The sequence below is a fragment of the Ranitomeya variabilis genome, chromosome 2 (assembly GCF_051348905.1).
Source record: "Ranitomeya variabilis isolate aRanVar5 chromosome 2, aRanVar5.hap1, whole genome shotgun sequence".
Classification (NCBI taxonomy): Eukaryota; Metazoa; Chordata; class Amphibia; order Anura; family Dendrobatidae; genus Ranitomeya; species Ranitomeya variabilis.
In genome coordinates this window covers 5,159,450-5,175,642 of record NC_135233.1, presented here as the reverse complement: position 1 = coordinate 5,175,642, position 16,193 = coordinate 5,159,450, and the positions used below count along the sequence as shown (strand labels likewise).

The following is a 16,193-nucleotide window of genomic DNA, read 5'->3' as shown; positions in this document are numbered from 1 at the left end:
CTCGGCGTTCCCAGCCACTGGCTACGCGCCTCAGTAGGATGTTGCCTCGATCTTACAGCACGACTCCTATTGGCTTTCATCTTCTTTTTGCTTTGATCTTGTTTCTCACTCTTCACAATAAACCTCGCTTCTTGTCCTTTCTTGAGATACCACCGCGATGTAGTGCAGGCGCGGTTCCTTAACGTTCTTTCCTGTTCGCTAGGCCTCTGTCAGGATCCCACCCCTGACAGGGACCCCCCTGAATCTTCCCCCGCAACACCCTCTGCCACAGGATGTTGCCTGGTTCCAACCCAGTCAGCTTTCTGTCTAACTTTCTATCCAACCCCCAGTTTTACCAGATTGTGAGGAGTGGCCTAATACATAGCACCCTTAGCTCCCCCTGGAGGCCAGACTATGAAGTGTATTGGTGTCTGTGATACCTGGTCAGGTGAACTCCTTCAGTGCCATCAGACGTACTGTCACGATATGGTATGAAATATCATAAGTTTAGTTTCTCTGGTCAGCCCAGGATGTGGGCTAAGAAACCCCCCTTGTCTTTTACTTCAGAGTTGAGCTTGCCGTGCCAATGTATGTGAGAGGGGAGTTTTATTGAAGAAAGGAATTTACGACCGGCATTTCCTGCCGGGTAAGCTCTTCTCCAGCATCACTGGAATGGAAACTTGTAGAACACATGGAAGTTCTTTGTTCCATTTTTGTAAGATATTAGGCGAACGATTTAAAATACGAACACCAAAATATATCGTCATAATCACACTCGGAGGATCTACGCATCACTCTAACTACGGGCTTCTAACTCCATCTAAAAAAGAAGTAGTGATTGCTCTGTACATAATAGGACATATTTGATCTCATTAGAAAGCCCACGGTAATCTGAGATGAATGCTGGGTATGATATGATTCTGACATGTCCTGTAGCGAAGATACCAGCATTAGATATCTTTAGGGGACATTTAGTTACACTGAAGAAAGAGGCGGGCGATCTCAACACAGCCCTTTCTGTGAGATCACAGGCTGTAGGTTATAAAGTTGCTGGCAGGCTTCCAGGGGGGAGTTGTGAGTTTTTACCTGAAGCGACCAGACTGCGAGTGCAAATGCACTGGGATAGATGGAAAGCTCTCCTAGCCTGTTGCCTGCAAATGCAATGATCTGAGAATATGTGAGTGTTACCTTTTCTTCATTTAATCCTTTTATTTTTATAATTACCTGGTACATATTTGCAATTGTCTCACTTGTAACATCTTTGTAAAATATTTTGATAAACACTGCATAAACTTTATGGGTATATTATTTCATGCCAGTTATTTCTCCATGCTCTAAAAACGTACCCTGTCTCTTGAAGGGAAAGTACGCTACTGTTTTGGGGTTTGCTTCGGACCCGTTTAATCGAGGCTGGTGGCAGTGATACCGTGTACTGTGCAGGCCTTTGGGTTTCACTGTAGCGACTGCGGCTTGATAATTATTGTTCCTGCCTGAGTGGGAGTAGTTATCGCGTCGCTGCAGCGTGCCCAATAGCCAGTACATAGCAGGCAGCCTTTCTGGCGACTAATTACCCTAGGTGCAGTACCTAATCTGACCTGACGGTAAGGGGGGCGCCAGAGAGCTGCAAGGTTCAAGTGGAACTGTAAGCGGGATACACAAATCCCTGCAGTTCATGGTATATTGAAGAGCAGTGGGATACCTAAAATAAGCCCCTGCTCTAACCTAAGAGGTCAATAGCATTGTGTGTGTTCTTTTCATCACATTGTGGCAGTGGAGGGATAACTAGGATAAGCCCCCTGCACATGTGATAGCCGTCTGTTGGTTTAAAGTCACCCCAATCCGTGACATATTGTGGGCAGCGGCTAAGGGATCCTGACAGTGACGGTGTGAATCGTGACACGTACCATCACTCCCCTTAGCGGCGGAGCATCAGTACTGCAACGACCAGGACTCTGGGGCGCTGCACTGACATACTCGGATGGGAGTAGTAGTACCATCAGATGATGCCTGGCTTCCCACACAGACACCCGCACACACAGACACGCACATATTCTCCACCCACACACAATTCCTCCTTCGTTTCTGCAGCTTTTGACTGACTCAATGTAAGTCAATTGATGCAGAAATGCTGCAGATCCGCAAATAGAATTGACATGCTGTGGAAAATAAAACGCTGGGAATCTGCGCGGAATTTTCCACAACATCTGCACACCAGTTCTGGATTCCCATTGATTAACAGTGCTTGAGCTACCCTTTGCGGATTTGGTGCAATTCCGGGTGGAAAAAACACTGCGGATCCGCAACAAAATCCGCAATGTGCACCACTTCAGCATTTTGTCACACAATCTTGGTTTTGGCTTATAAATACTGATGTGAGTTATTGATCAAATACTGTTAGTATGATCGTAGTCTTATACTTTGTCTCTTCTTCCTATCCTCGATCTCTTCTCATCATGTCTCCTCTCCTAATTCTACCCTAATCCTCTGTCATGGTCTCCTCATCTTCTCAGCCTGTCATTGTCTCACCCTCCTCATCCTCACTGTCTCCTCTCCTCATCCTCCTGTCTGCTCTTCCTTTCTCTTGTCCTTATCATCTGTCTCTCCTCATCCTTTCCTAATCCTGTCACTGTCTCCTCATCTTCTGTCTCCTCTCCTTGTCCTCTGTCTTCTCATCCTGTTACTGCTTCACTCTACTCATTGTCTCCTGTCCTAATCCTTTCTTTTCATCCTGTCTATTCATCATCTGTCTCCTCATCCTGTCTCTTGTCTTTATCTTCTCTATCTCCTCTCCTCCCCTAAAGGTACCGTCACACTAAACGATATCGCTAGCGATCCGTGAGGTTGCAGCGTCCTGGCTAGCGATATCGTTGTGTTTGACACGCAGCAGCGATCAGGATCCTGCTGTGATATCGCTGGTCGTTGATTAAAGTTCAGAACTTTATTTGGTCGTCAGATCGCCGTGTATCGTTGTGTTTGACAGCAAAAGCAAGGATACCAGCGATGGTTTACAATGGTAACCAGGGTAAATATCGGGTTACTAAGCGCAGGGCCGCGCTTAGTAACCCGATGTTTACCCTGGTTACCAGTGTAAAATGTAAAAAAACAAACAGTACATACTCACCCTCTGATGTCTGTCACACGTCCCTCGCCGTCCGCTTCCTGCACTGACTGTGAGCTCTGGCCGGCCGCAAAGTGAAAGTACAGCACAGCGGTGACGTCACCGCTCTGCTGTTAGGGCCGGCGCTCAGTCAGTGCAGGAAGCGGACGCCGGGGGACGCGAAGGTGAGTATGTAGTGTTTGTTTTTTTACATTTTACACTGGTAACCAGGGTAAACATCGGGTTACTAAGCGCGGCCCTGCGCTTAGCAACCTGATGTTTACCCTGGTTACCCGGGGACCTCAGCATCGTTGGTCGCTGGAGAGCGGTCTGTGTGACATCTCTACAGCGACCAAACAGCGACGCTGCAGCGATCGGCATCGTTGTCTGTATCGCTGCAGCGTCGCTTAGTGTGACGGTACCTTTAGTCTCTGGTCTCCTCATTCTCCTGTCTGCTCATACTTTCTCCTGTCCTTATCTTATGTCTCTTCTCCTTATCCAATCTATGTCACTGTCTCATCTTATGTCTCTTCATCCTATCACTGTCTCACTCTCCTCATCCTCACTTTCTTCTAGCCAAATCCTGTCTCCTTATCCTATCACCGTCTCTCTCCTAAGCCTCAGTCTCCTAGTCCTAATCCTATCTGTTCTCCTCATCCTCTGTCTCCTCTCCACATACTCTGTGTGCTCTCCTCGTGTCTCCTTTCCTGATCATTTGTCACTTTCCTGAGAGATAGATCTGAGTGCTATCAGCGTATATAGATGGTACATGAAGACATGGGACTTTATGAGTTGCTCCAGGCCAAATGTATAGATGGAAATATGTAGGGGTCCCTTGAGGAACTCAGACAGAGAGGATGGGATGAAGAGGTAGTGTGGGAAACGCTAAATGTGCGGTTAGAGGTATGAGGAGATCAAGGAGAAGGCAAGGTCTGTGAAATCGAGGAAAGAAAGGATCTGTAGTAGGAGAGGGTGGTTGCCGCGTGTCTGAAGCCCTTTGTAGCTGGATTGAGCTGCTTAAAGGAAATCATCAGTTTAACCATTCATTTTGTTTAACATGGAAGAGATTATCCACATAGTGAGATGCAATATGTGCTATATGTTTACAGACTTGTCGGAGTATAAGACAAACTTTATGTGCCAGAAATGCAAGCTTGTGATTCTGTTAGAGGAAAAGGTGCAAAGTCTTCAGGAAAGAATAGCCATACTGAAGCTCATCAAAGAAGATGAGGATTTCCTTGACAGAGCAGAAGAATCTCTTCAGAATGTTCCAAGGGAAGAAATTTTCATTGTTCCTGTAGAAGCTAATGACTAGAGCTGAGCGAATTTTTGGAAATTCGGTTTTGATTACGATCGGCAGCGAATGTTGAATTTGCAATATTCGCCGAACATCATTGGAGCCAATGGGAGTTGAAATGATCGAATATGTTTGGACCCAATCTTGAAACTTAAATTTGGAACGAATAGAGTACCAATAAGACATGAATTTTGCAAATTCAGATTCGGCGATCATTTTCGAACAAATTCGATCATCTCTACTAATGACAGAGTAGAAAAAACTGTTCATAATTTTCAAAGAGAAGTACTTTTCAATGTACCTGCAGAAAAAGAGAAATGGAAGCATGTGACCCAAAGAAGCAGAAGGATGAGGAGGCAGTCAGCACTCATACCGCTGAAGAACAGCTACAGCTTTTCACACAGAAAAACTCCGAAGACATAAAAAAAGTGCTTTGCTCACAAACAACACTCCAGTAAGAAATAAGAAGCCTGTTAAAAGGAGAAAAAGAAGCGCTGTGGTGAAGAAGAAAAGGAGAGTGGGGGTCATGGGGGATTCCCTACTGGGAGGAACAGAAGCCGCTATCTGCCAACCGGACATTACCTCGTGAGTACTGTGCTGTCTTCCAGGTGCCCAAATCAATGATGTGTCTGATAGAGTATCAAGACGCTTTAGAGCTACAGACAATTACACAGGAAAACCTTGATGTACGTTTTGGCATCTGCCTTCTTCTGGGGGTAGAATCACACTAGTAAGGGTAACCATTTATATGCTAAATTCACCAATCTGGTAGTACATGTACACCTGAGAACTAATTTAGAATTCAAAAAGAAGCAGAAGATAGGATCACATTTGTAACAACTCTGCTGGCATCACGGCATGGCCTCTCATCTCTCACACTATCTAACCCACTGCTCCAGGCCATGATGTGGTCTCTGTTTCTCGCCAGCTCCATATTCTGTGTCTCTGCATGCTTCCTGGCTGTGTACATAGGGGGGTGGCGCCTGAACTCTCTGGTTCTTATAGGAATCAGGTGCATCTGTCTAATCTGTTCCTGACCAATTGCCAGGAGGCCTCCAGTATTTAGTACAGCTCCACCCAGTGGACTGGGCCTGTCCAATGTGTTAGTTCAGTTTGTGTTTTGCTTCTGAGTTTGCCAGGCCTTGCTATGAGTTACTCCCTCTCTGGAGGCTTTTCTCTGTGTTCTTGCCTTGATCTTGTTGTCCGCCCTCTAGGAGGCAGAATATCCTGGTCCCTGTGTCTTTGTTCTTGTTTCTTGTCTTGTTCCATTTCCTTGTCTGAACTTAGTCTTATCTCGGTCTCCTTGTCTGTGGCTTCCTTCCCTGTTGTGTCTTTCCTTGTGTTTCTCAGTCTGCTTATGCTCCGCACTCTTGCGGCTCAGCCTTTGTACCTTTGTGGCTTTACCTCTGCTCCACACTCCTGCGGTTCTGCTCCTTTCTACTCTACTTATCTTCTGCTGCAGTAATCTCTTGCTGCAGCTCCTCTCCGCATTCCTTGTGGTTCTGCTCTGCTGCTGCAGAAACCTCTTGCTGCAGCTCCTCTCCACATTCCTTGTGGCTCCACTCTGCTTAGCTTCTACTGCTGCAATAATCTCTTGCTGCAGCTCCTCTCCATATTCCTTGTGGTTCTGCTCTACTTAGCTTTTATTGCTGCGCTATCTCTTGCTGCTCTACTGCTCCTATCCATAGCCTTGCAGTTCTCTTCCTGTCTGAACAGGTCCCAACCTGTGCCTTTATTCTCCTTTCCTTCTGGCTTGTTTCTGTACCTGCATCTCCTGTGTGAACAGGTCCCAACCGGTTCCTTCATACCTCATTCCTTTCTGCTTGTTTCCTTTCCTGCACCTCCTGTGTGAACAGGTCCCTACCTGTTCCACCATACTTCATATCCGTACCTACACCTCCAGTGTGAACAGGTCCCTACCTGTTCCTTCATACACCACATCAACCAGTCCTGTGTTCTCTGCCGTGCCTGCCAGCCCTGTATTCTCTGCCGTGCCTGCCAGCCCTGTGTTCTCTGCCGTGCCTGCCAGCCCTGTGTTCTCTGCCGTGCCTGCCAGCCTTGTGTTCTCTGCCATGCCAGCCTACTCATCTGAGTTTTAGCCGTGCTCTTCTGCCAGATGCCTGCACCTGTCCTAGTGTTCCTGTTCTCTAAGTGGGATCAGCAGCCACAGCCACACACCACCCTGGAGTAGCACCTGGCTGCTGCCTGCTGCAGTGACCCTTCATGGTTGACAGTGATTTTCAAATTGATCCACAGAACGTTGCTGGCAACTGAAAATGACCAGACGGAGACGTGTGTCTGTTTGGGAGGATCGAACAGATCTCTTAAGCCCCGTTTATTGTGTCGCACTTTTCATAACCTTAGAAGTTATACTTCAACCAATCAACATAAGAACATGCCCACAGTTCTTAACCTATAAGAATGCAGGAACAGCCTGTACGTCAAGGTCTTCGTAGAACACTACACCCTCAGTCTCATGCCTTGTTCAGGTTGAAATAATCAAGGTCTCATAACAACTATGAACTTTTACTTAGTAACAAAATGTATCTCAAAACAGCAAGATGGGAGTCGAAAAGCACAAAATGAAGCCTGCTTTAATATATTTTCGTTTAACCCTTCACATTGGGAGGACCGGAGATTACATGAGGGAAGATATCGGGAGATTAGTTCAGAGCTATATGGAGAAGACAGGTTATGGATGGCTTTGTAGGTCAGTATTAGTAATTAGAACTGGATACACTGAGGGAATGGGAGCCAGTGAAGAAATTTGGAGAGGGTGGAGGCGGGGAAGCAGGGGGGGGGTAGCGAGGAGAGATGAATTGGTCGGGTAGCAGTTAAGGATGGACTAAAGAGGTGCGAGGGCGCTAGCAGGGAGGCCACAGAAAAGGATGTTGCAGTAGTCGAAGCGGGAGATGATGAGGGCATGCGCAAGCATTCATCCTCTTTCCATATCCTCTTTGCCTCCACTGTCTCTTCATTCTCTCTCCTTATCATCTCTCCTCATCCTCTTTGACTCCTCTCCCTCATCCTGTCTCTTCCTTATTCTGACTCCTCTCCCTCATCATGACTCTTCCTTATCCTCTCCCCCATCCTGTCTCTTCCTTATCCTCTCTCGTCATCCTCTGAATCTTCTCCTCATCCTTTGTCTCATCTCATCTTCCCTAAACATTCTGTCTCCTCATGTCTTTCCTCATCCTGTCTCCACTGTCTCTTCATCCTAATTGTCTCCTCTCTTCATCCTTTAGTTTCCTCACCTCCTCCAGTCTTCGCTCATCCTTTTTCTCCTTTCCTGTTTCCTCCCCTCGCTGTCTCATCTCTTCACTGTCTCCTCTCCTCACGGTCTCGTCTCTTCTCAATCTCTTCTCCTCGCTGTCTCACTCTTCTCGCTGTCTCGTCTTTTCTTGCGTCTCTTCTCCCTGTCTATCTCTTCTCCTCACTGTCTCCTGTCCTCGCTTTTTTCTTTTCATTGTCTCCTCTTTTCACCATCTCTTCTCGTCACCGTCTCCTCGCTGTCTCTTCACTGCCTCCTCTCCTTGCTGTCTTGTCTCCTCACTGTCTAACTCTTCTCCTCACTGTTTCTTCTCATTGCTTCCTCTTCTCGCCATCTCTTCTCCTTGCTGTCTCTTCTCTTCCCTATATCCTCTCCTCACTCTCTCTTCACTGACTCCTCTCCTGTCTCTTCTCTTCAGTCTCCTCTCCTTGCTGTCTCTTGTCTCTTCACTGTCTCCTCTCCTCACTGTCTGTCTTTAGTCTCCTTTCCTCGCTGTCTCTTCTCTTCACTGTCTCCTCTCCTCACTGTCTCTTCTCTTCCATCTCCTCACTATCTCTCTTCTCTTCAGTCTCCTCTCCTTGCAGTGTCTCATCTCCTCACTGTCTCCTTGCTGACTCATCTCCTCACTCTTCTCACTGTCTGTCTCTTCTCCTTGCTATCTCCTCTCCTCATTGTCTCTTCTCCATCTCTTCTCCTAACTGTCTCCTCTCCTGTCTCTTCAGTCTCCTCTCCTCGCTGTCTGTCTCTTTTCTTCAGTCTCCTCGCTGTCTGTCTCTTCTTTTCAGTCTCCTCTCCTTGCTGTCTCTTCTCTCTGACTCCTCTCATCACTGTCTCCCTCTTCTCCTCGCTGTCTCATCTCCTCGGTCTGTCTCTTCAGTCTAATCTCCTCACTGTCTCTTCTCTTCAGTCTCCTTTGCCTTTCCTCACTGTCTCCCTCTTCTTGCTGACTCCGCTCTTCACTGTCTCGTCTCCTCAGTCTGTTCTCTCCATCTCTCTTCTCCTCACTGTCTCCCCTCCTCACTGTCTCTTCTCTTGCCTCCTCTCCTCGCTGTCTCTTCTTTTCAGTCTGCTCTCCTCACTGTCCATCTCTTCTCTTCAGTCTCCTCACTGTCTCTTCTCCTGTCTCCTCTCCTGTCTTTTCTCTTCACTGTCTCCTCTTTTCAGTCTCCTCTCCTCACTGTCCATCTCTTCTGTCTCCTCACTGTCTGTCTCTTCACTGTCTCCTCTCCTTGCTGTCTTTTCTTTTCAGTCTCCTCTCCTCACTGTCCATCTCTTCTGTCTTCACTCTTCTCCTCGCTGTCTCCTTTCCTCACTGTCTCTTTTCTTCAGTCTCCTATCCTCAATGTCTGTCTCTTCTCTTCATTGTCTGTCTTCTTGCTGTCTCCTTTCCTGTCTCTTCTCTTCAGTCTCCTCTCCTCACTGTCTCTTCTATTCACAGTCTCCTCTCCTCACTGTCTGTCTCTTCTCTTGGTTGTCTCCTCTCCTCACTGTCTGTCTCTTCGCTGTCTCCCCTCCTCGCTGTCTCCTCTCCTCACTGTGTCTCTTCTCTTCATTGTCTCTTCTCCTTGCTGTCTCATCTCCTCGCTGTCTTTTCTTCAGTCTCCTCTCCTCACTGTCTGTCTCTTCTCCTCACTGTTTGTCTCTTCATTGTCTCTTCTCCTCGCTGTCTCGTCTCCTGTCTCTTCCCCTTGCTCTCTTCTCCTCACTGTCTGTTCTCTTGTCTCTTCTCTTCGCGGTCTCATCTCCTGTCTCTTCTCACTGTCTGTCTCTTCTCTTCATTGTCTCGTCTCCTGTCTCTTCTCCTCACCGTCTCTTCTCTACGCTGTCTCCTCCTCACTGTCTCTTCTCTTCGCTGTCTCCTCTCCTCACTGTCTCTTCAGTCTCCTCACTGTCTCTTCTTGTCATTGTTTATTCTCGCTGTCTTCTCTTCAGTCTCCTCTCCTCACTGTCTCTTCATTGTCTCTACTCCTCGCTGTCTCGTCTCCTGTCTCTTCTGTCTGTCTCTTCTCTTATCACTTCGCGGTCTCCTCTCGTCTCCTGTCTCTTCTCCTCACTGTCTCCTTTCCTGTCTCTTCATTGTCTCGTCTCCTGTCTCTTCTCGCCATCGTCTTGTCATCCTTTACCTCAGATGGACAGTTTGTTTTATTTTCCCGCCTTCTTTCAGTCACCCATCTCCTCAGAGGGCGCCCTGGCCCCGCCCTGTCATGTGACTGAGTTGGCGCGCTCAGCATGCTCCTCCCATCACGTGACCGGCGACTACACACCATGGCGGCGTTGTCGCTGTATTTCTGCGGGAGCATCCGAGGCGGCAGAGAGGACCGGGCGGTGTACGCGGAGATCATCCGGCGCCTGCAGCGCTACGGGACGGTGCTGACAGAACACATCGGCAGCCCGGAGATCTCAGAAACCGGTATACAGCCAGAAACATGGCGGCGCCGGGGGCTGCAGACACTTCCCGTTCAGAAGCCGCCTGAGGAGTGAAGTCCTGACACCCGGGTGTGAATGTGACCAGGGGCAGGGGGTGTATAGATATATATATATATACACTGTGTGACCAGGGGCTGTATACATATATACACACACACACACTCTCTCTCTCTCTCTCTCTCTCTCTCTCACCAGGGGCTGTATGTGTGTGTGTATGTATGTATATATATATATAGTACCCAAAAATTGGAACAGCACAACTCCTATACTTAGCTTCAGGTGCAATGCCCATAGACCACCGGTCGTCTCCAATCAATATTCTGAAAAAGCAGGCAGCAAGGCTTGAGAAAGGCTCAGTTGAGCCGAAACGTTGCTGAGACATGGGGGTTCATTAAAGTCCTGCATATTTTCTTGAAAACTGGAGTGCTGCCTGCTTTTTCAGAATATATATATATATATATATATATATATATACTAGATGGCAGCCCGATTCTAAAGAATCGGGAGTCTAGAATCCATATATACTTTATTTATTCAAATGTAAGAATAATACAATTAATAAATAATAGTAAGAAAGAACAAAAAATGGCTGCACTCACCAGCTCTTGACAATTCTTGACAGTACGGCACATTTCTGATTGGTCGCTCGCGGCAGGCGGCAACCAATCAGAAAAGTGCCGCGCACCACGAAGGCATATATCTTTGTCCACCCTGAGCGGGTGTAGGACGCTGGTGACGTCACTTATCTCCGGACATTATCTCCGGACAAAGCCACGGAAGTTGGCACAAATTGCCGGAAGTAGTATTCTAGGCAATTCTATATTAGATGTTAATGTTATCAGTGTTTACCTTTGAACGTTTCTATTGTATTGTCCTGTCACCAGCCATGTGTACGATTATCGGCCGAAAGCCTCTCTGGAACCAATAATCACCCCATGTAAAGGTATCTTTATAAGTTAAAGATTCAGAATACTATGACTTTTATCATATCCTGAACAGTCAAGTTTTTTATGAACCGTTAAGGTTTTCTGGTTGAAGTAAAAAAAACTCTGAGTGTTTACAGTTTGAAACCATAAAATGTTGAAAAATTATGTCATTCTTGAGTATATCACTCAATGGTGCTCATAAACGTGTCAAATTTGATCTATAATATACGTTACTTTAATCTTTAATATACTTAAGAACAGGGCCCCAGACATCACACAGGGGGTCTGAAACACCGCACAGTGGTCCAAAATATCGCTGTGCTCTGCCTGGGGCCCCATATGCTGCCTGGGGCCCCTGTGCTCTGCCTGGGTGTAGGACACTGGTGACGTCACTTATCTCCGGACATTAGCTCCGGACATTAGCTCCGGACATTAGCTCCGGACATTAGCTCCGGACATTAGCTCCGGACAAAGCCACGGAAGTTGGCACAAATTGTAGGAAGTAGTATTCTAGGCAATTATATATTAGATGGGCATTTCCTGAAGGAAATACATGGTGCTTGAACAGCGCTACCAGCTTTACAGCAGCACTTTTCACACACGGGACTGGGGGGCGCGCTTACTTTTGCACCCGGGGCCGGGGGCGCGCTTACTTTTGCACCCGGGGGCGCGCTTACTTTTGCACCCGGGGGCGCGCTTACTTTTGCACCCGGGGGCGCGCTTACTTTTGCACCCGGGGGCGCGCTTACTTTTGCACCCGGGGGCGCGCTTACTTTTGCACCCGGGGGCGCGCTTACTTTTGCACCCGGGGGCGCGCTTACTTTTGCACCCGGGGGCGCGCTTACTTTTGCACCCGGGGGCGCGCTTACTTTTGCACCCGGGGGCGCGCTTACTTTTGCACCCGGGGGCGCGCTTACTTTTGCACCCGGGGGCGCCCTTACTTTTGCACCCGGGGGCGCCCTTACTTTTGCACCCGGGGGCGCCCTTACTTTTGCACCCGGGGGCGCCCTTACTTTTGCACCCGGGGGCGCCCTTACTTTTGCACCCGGGGGCGCCCTTACTTTTGCACCCGGGGGCGCCCTTACTTTTGCGGCCGCACTCACTTTTGGTGGGCGGGGCCCCTCGGCCTCCGATGTGGTGGGCGGGGCCCCTCGGCCTCCGATGTGGTGGGCGGGGACCCTCGGCCTCCGATGTGGTGGGCGGGGACCCTCGGCCTCCGATTTGGTGGGCGGGGACCCTCGGCCTCCGATTTGGTGGGCGGGGACCCTCGGCCTCCGATGTGGTGGGCGGGGACCCTCGGCCTCCGATGTGGTGGGCGGGGACCCTCGGCCTCCGATGTGGTGGGCGGGGACCCTCGGCCTCCGATGTGGTGGGCGGGGACCCTCGGCCTCCGATGTGGTGGGCGGGGACCCTCGGCCTCCGATGTGGTGGGCGGGGACCCTCAGCCTCCGATGTGGTGGGCGGGGACCCTCGGCCTCCGATGTGGTGGGCGGGGACCCTCGGCCTCCGATGTGGTGGGCGGGGACCCTCGGCCTCCGATGTGGTGGGCGGGGACCCTCGGCCTCCGATTTGGTTGGCGGGGTGTTATGACCCCAGTGGACAGGGTCTCAGAGGAACGTGTAAGTCTGCGAGATTCAAAAATCCAGCTCATAGGGCTGTGGTAACTGGGTTGACCAAATAGCTACTCCTAACGCCAACACTAGAAGTAGCCGGGGATCATGCCTACGGTGATCGCTAGATGACTCGCGCCAGCCAGAGAATCTAACTACCCCTAGGAGAAGAAAACAAAGACCTCTCTTGCCTCCAGAGAAAGGGACCCCAAAGCAAGATACAAGCCCCCCACAAATAATAACGGTGAGGTAAGAGGAAATGACAAACACAGAAATGAACCAGGTTCAGCAAAGAGAGGCCAGCTTACTAATAGCAGAATATAGCAAGATAACTTATCTGGTCAACAAAAACCCTATTAAAAATCCACGCTGGAGATTCAAGAACCCCCGAACCGTCTAACGGTCCGGGGGGAGAACACCAGCCCCCTAGAGCTTCCAGCAAAGGTCAGGATACAGATTGGAACAAGCTGGACAAAAATACCAAACAAAACAAAAGCAAAAAGCAATGAAGCAGACTTAGCTTGAAATACAGGAACCAGGATCATAGGACAAGAGCACAACAGATTAGCTCTGATTTCAACGATGCCAGGCATTGAACTGAAGGTCCAGGGAGCTTATATAGCAACGCCCCTGAACTAACGGCCCAGGTGAGGATATAGGAAAAGACAGAAGCTCCAGAGTCAAATCACTAATGACCACTAGAGGGAGCAAAAAGCAAAATCACAACAGTACCCCCCCCTTAGTGAGGGGTCACCGAACCCTCACCACGACCACCAGGGCGATCAGGACGAGCGGCGTGAAAGGCACGAACTAAATCGGCCGCATGAACATCAGAGGCGACCACCCAGGAATTATCTTCCTGACCATAGCCCTTCCAATTGACCAGGTACTGAAGCCTCCGCCTGGAGAGACGAGAATCCAAGATCTTCTCCACCACGCACTCCAACTCGCCCTCAACCAACACCGGAGCAGGAGGCTCAGCAGAAGGAACCACAGGCACAACGTACCGCCGCAACAAGGACCTATGAAACACGTTGTGGATAGCAAACGACACAGGAAGATCCAGGCGAAAGGATACAGGATTAAGGATTTCCAATATCTTGTAAGGACCAATAAAACGAGGTTTAAATTTGGGAGAGGAAACCTTCATAGGAACAAAGCGGGAAGAAAGCCACACCAAATCCCCAACACGTAGTCGGGGACCCACACCGCGGCGGCGGTTGGCAAAGCGCTGAGCCCTCTCCTGTGACAACTTCAAGTTGTCCACCACAAGATTCCAGATCCGCTGCAACCTATCCACCACAGAATCCACCCCAGGGCAGTCAGAAGGTTCCACATGACCCGAAGAAAAACGAGGGTGGAAACCAGAGTTGCAGAAAAACGGCGAAACCAAGGTGGCGGAACTAGCCCGATTATTAAGGGCAAACTCAGCCAACGGCAAGAAGGTCACCCAATCGTCCTGATCAGCAGAGACAAAACACCTCAAATAAGCCTCCAAAGTCTGATTAGTTCGCTCCGTCTGTCCATTAGTCTGAGGATGGAAAGCAGACGAAAACGACAAGTCAATGCCCATCCTACTACAAAAGGATCGCCAGAATCTGGAAACGAACTGGGATCCTCTGTGTGACACAATATTCTCAGGGATGCCGTGCAAACGAACCACGTTCTGGAAAAACACAGGAACCAGATCGGAAGAGGAAGGCAGCTTAGGCAAAGGAACCAAATGGACCATCTTGGAGAAGCGATCACATATCACCCAGATAACAGACATGCCTTGAGACACCGGAAGATCAGAAATGAAATCCATGGAGATATGTGTCCAAGGTCTCTTAGGGACAGGCAAGGGCAAGAGCAACCCGCTGGCACGAGAACAGCAAGGCTTAGCTCGAGCACAAGTCCCACAGGACTGTACAAATGACCGCACATCCCTAGACAAGGAAGGCCACCAAAAGGATCTGGCCACCAGATCTCTGGTGCCAAAAATTCCTGGGTGACCTGCCAACACCGAGGAATGAACCTCGGAAATGACTCTGCTGGTCCACTTATCAGGCACAAACAGTCTGTCAGGTGGACAAGAATCAGGCCTATCAGCCTGAAATCTCTGCAACACACGTCGCAGATCTGGAGAAATAGCTGACAAGATAATACCATCCTTAAGAATACCAACAGGTTCAGCGACTCCAGGAGCATCAGGCACAAAGCTCCTGGAAAGAGCATCGGCCTTCACATTTTTTGAACCTGGTAAATACGAGACAACAAAGTCAAAACGGGAGAAAAACAATGACCAGCGGGCCTGTCTAGGATTCAGGCGTTTAGCAGACTCGAGATACATCAGATTTTTGTGATCAGTCAAGACCACCACACGATGCTTAGCACCCTCGAGCCAATGACGCCACTCCTCAAATGCCCATTTCATGGCCAACAACTCCCGATTGCCCACATCATAATTTCGCTCCGCAGGCGAAAACTTCCTAGAGAAAAAGGCGCAAGGTCTCATAACAGAGCAACCAGGGCCTCTCTGCGACAAAACGGCCCCTGCTCCAATCTCTGAAGCATCCACCTCAACCTGAAAGGGAAGCGAGACATCAGGCTGGCACAAAACAGGCGCCGAAGTAAACCGACGTTTCAACTCCTGGAAAGCCTCCACGGCAGCAGGAGCCCAATTAACCACATCGGAGCCCTTCTTGGTCATATCCGTCAAAGGTTTCACAATGCTAGAAAAGTTAGCGATAAAACGACGGTAGAAGTTAGCAAAACCCAAGAACTTCTGAAGACTCTTAACTGACGAGGGCTGAGTCCAATCAAGAATAGCTCGGACCTTGACTGGGTCCATCTCCACAGCAGAAGGGGAAAAAATGAACCCCAAAAAGGAAACCTTCTGTACACCAAAAAGACACTTTGAGCCCTTGACAAACAAAGAATTTTCACGCAAAATTTTAAAGACCATCCTGACCTGCTCCACATGCGAGTCCCAATTATCAGAAAAAAACAGAATATCATCCAGATAAACGATCAAAAATTTATCCAGATAGTTCCGGAAAATGTCATGCATAAAGGACTGAAAAACTGAAGGGGCATTAGAGAGCCCAAAAGGCATCACCAAGTACTCAAAATGACCTTCGGGCGTATTGAATGCGGTTTTCCATTCATCTCCTTGCTTAATGCGCACAAGGTTGTACGCACCACGAAGGTCTATCTTGGTAAACCACTTGGCACCTTTAATCCGGGCAAACAAGTCAGACAACAGCGGCAAAGGATACTGAAATTTGACAGTGATCTTATTTAAAAGCCGATAGTCAATACAAGGCCTCAAAGATCCGTCCTTTTTAGCCACAAAAAAGAATCCCGCACCAAGAGGGGAAGAAGACGGACGGATGTGTCCTTTCTCCAGAGACTCCTTGATATATGAACGCATAGCGGTATGTTCAGGTATCGACAGATTAAAAAGTCTTCCCTTAGGAAATGTACTGCCTGGAATCAAATCTATTGCACAGTCACATTCCCTATGAGGAGGCAATGCACTGGACCTGGACTCGCTAAAGACATCCTGATAATCAGACAAATACTCCGGAACTTCCGAAGGCGT

The 16,193-nt window shown here is 48.8% G+C and overlaps 1 protein-coding gene across 1 annotated transcript in view; it reads left to right on the top strand.

The window, feature by feature from the left end:
* Nucleotides 1-9,859: 9,859 nt before the first annotated feature.
* Nucleotides 9,860-16,193, top strand: part of DNPH1 (2'-deoxynucleoside 5'-phosphate N-hydrolase 1) — a 45,821-nt gene continuing 39,487 nt past the window's right edge. The window contains exon 1 of the mRNA XM_077292196.1: nucleotides 9,860-10,054. Coding sequence (XP_077148311.1) covers nucleotides 9,874-10,054 — 181 coding nt within the window. The 5' untranslated portion in view covers nucleotides 9,860-9,873. The remainder of the gene's footprint in view (nucleotides 10,055-16,193) is intronic.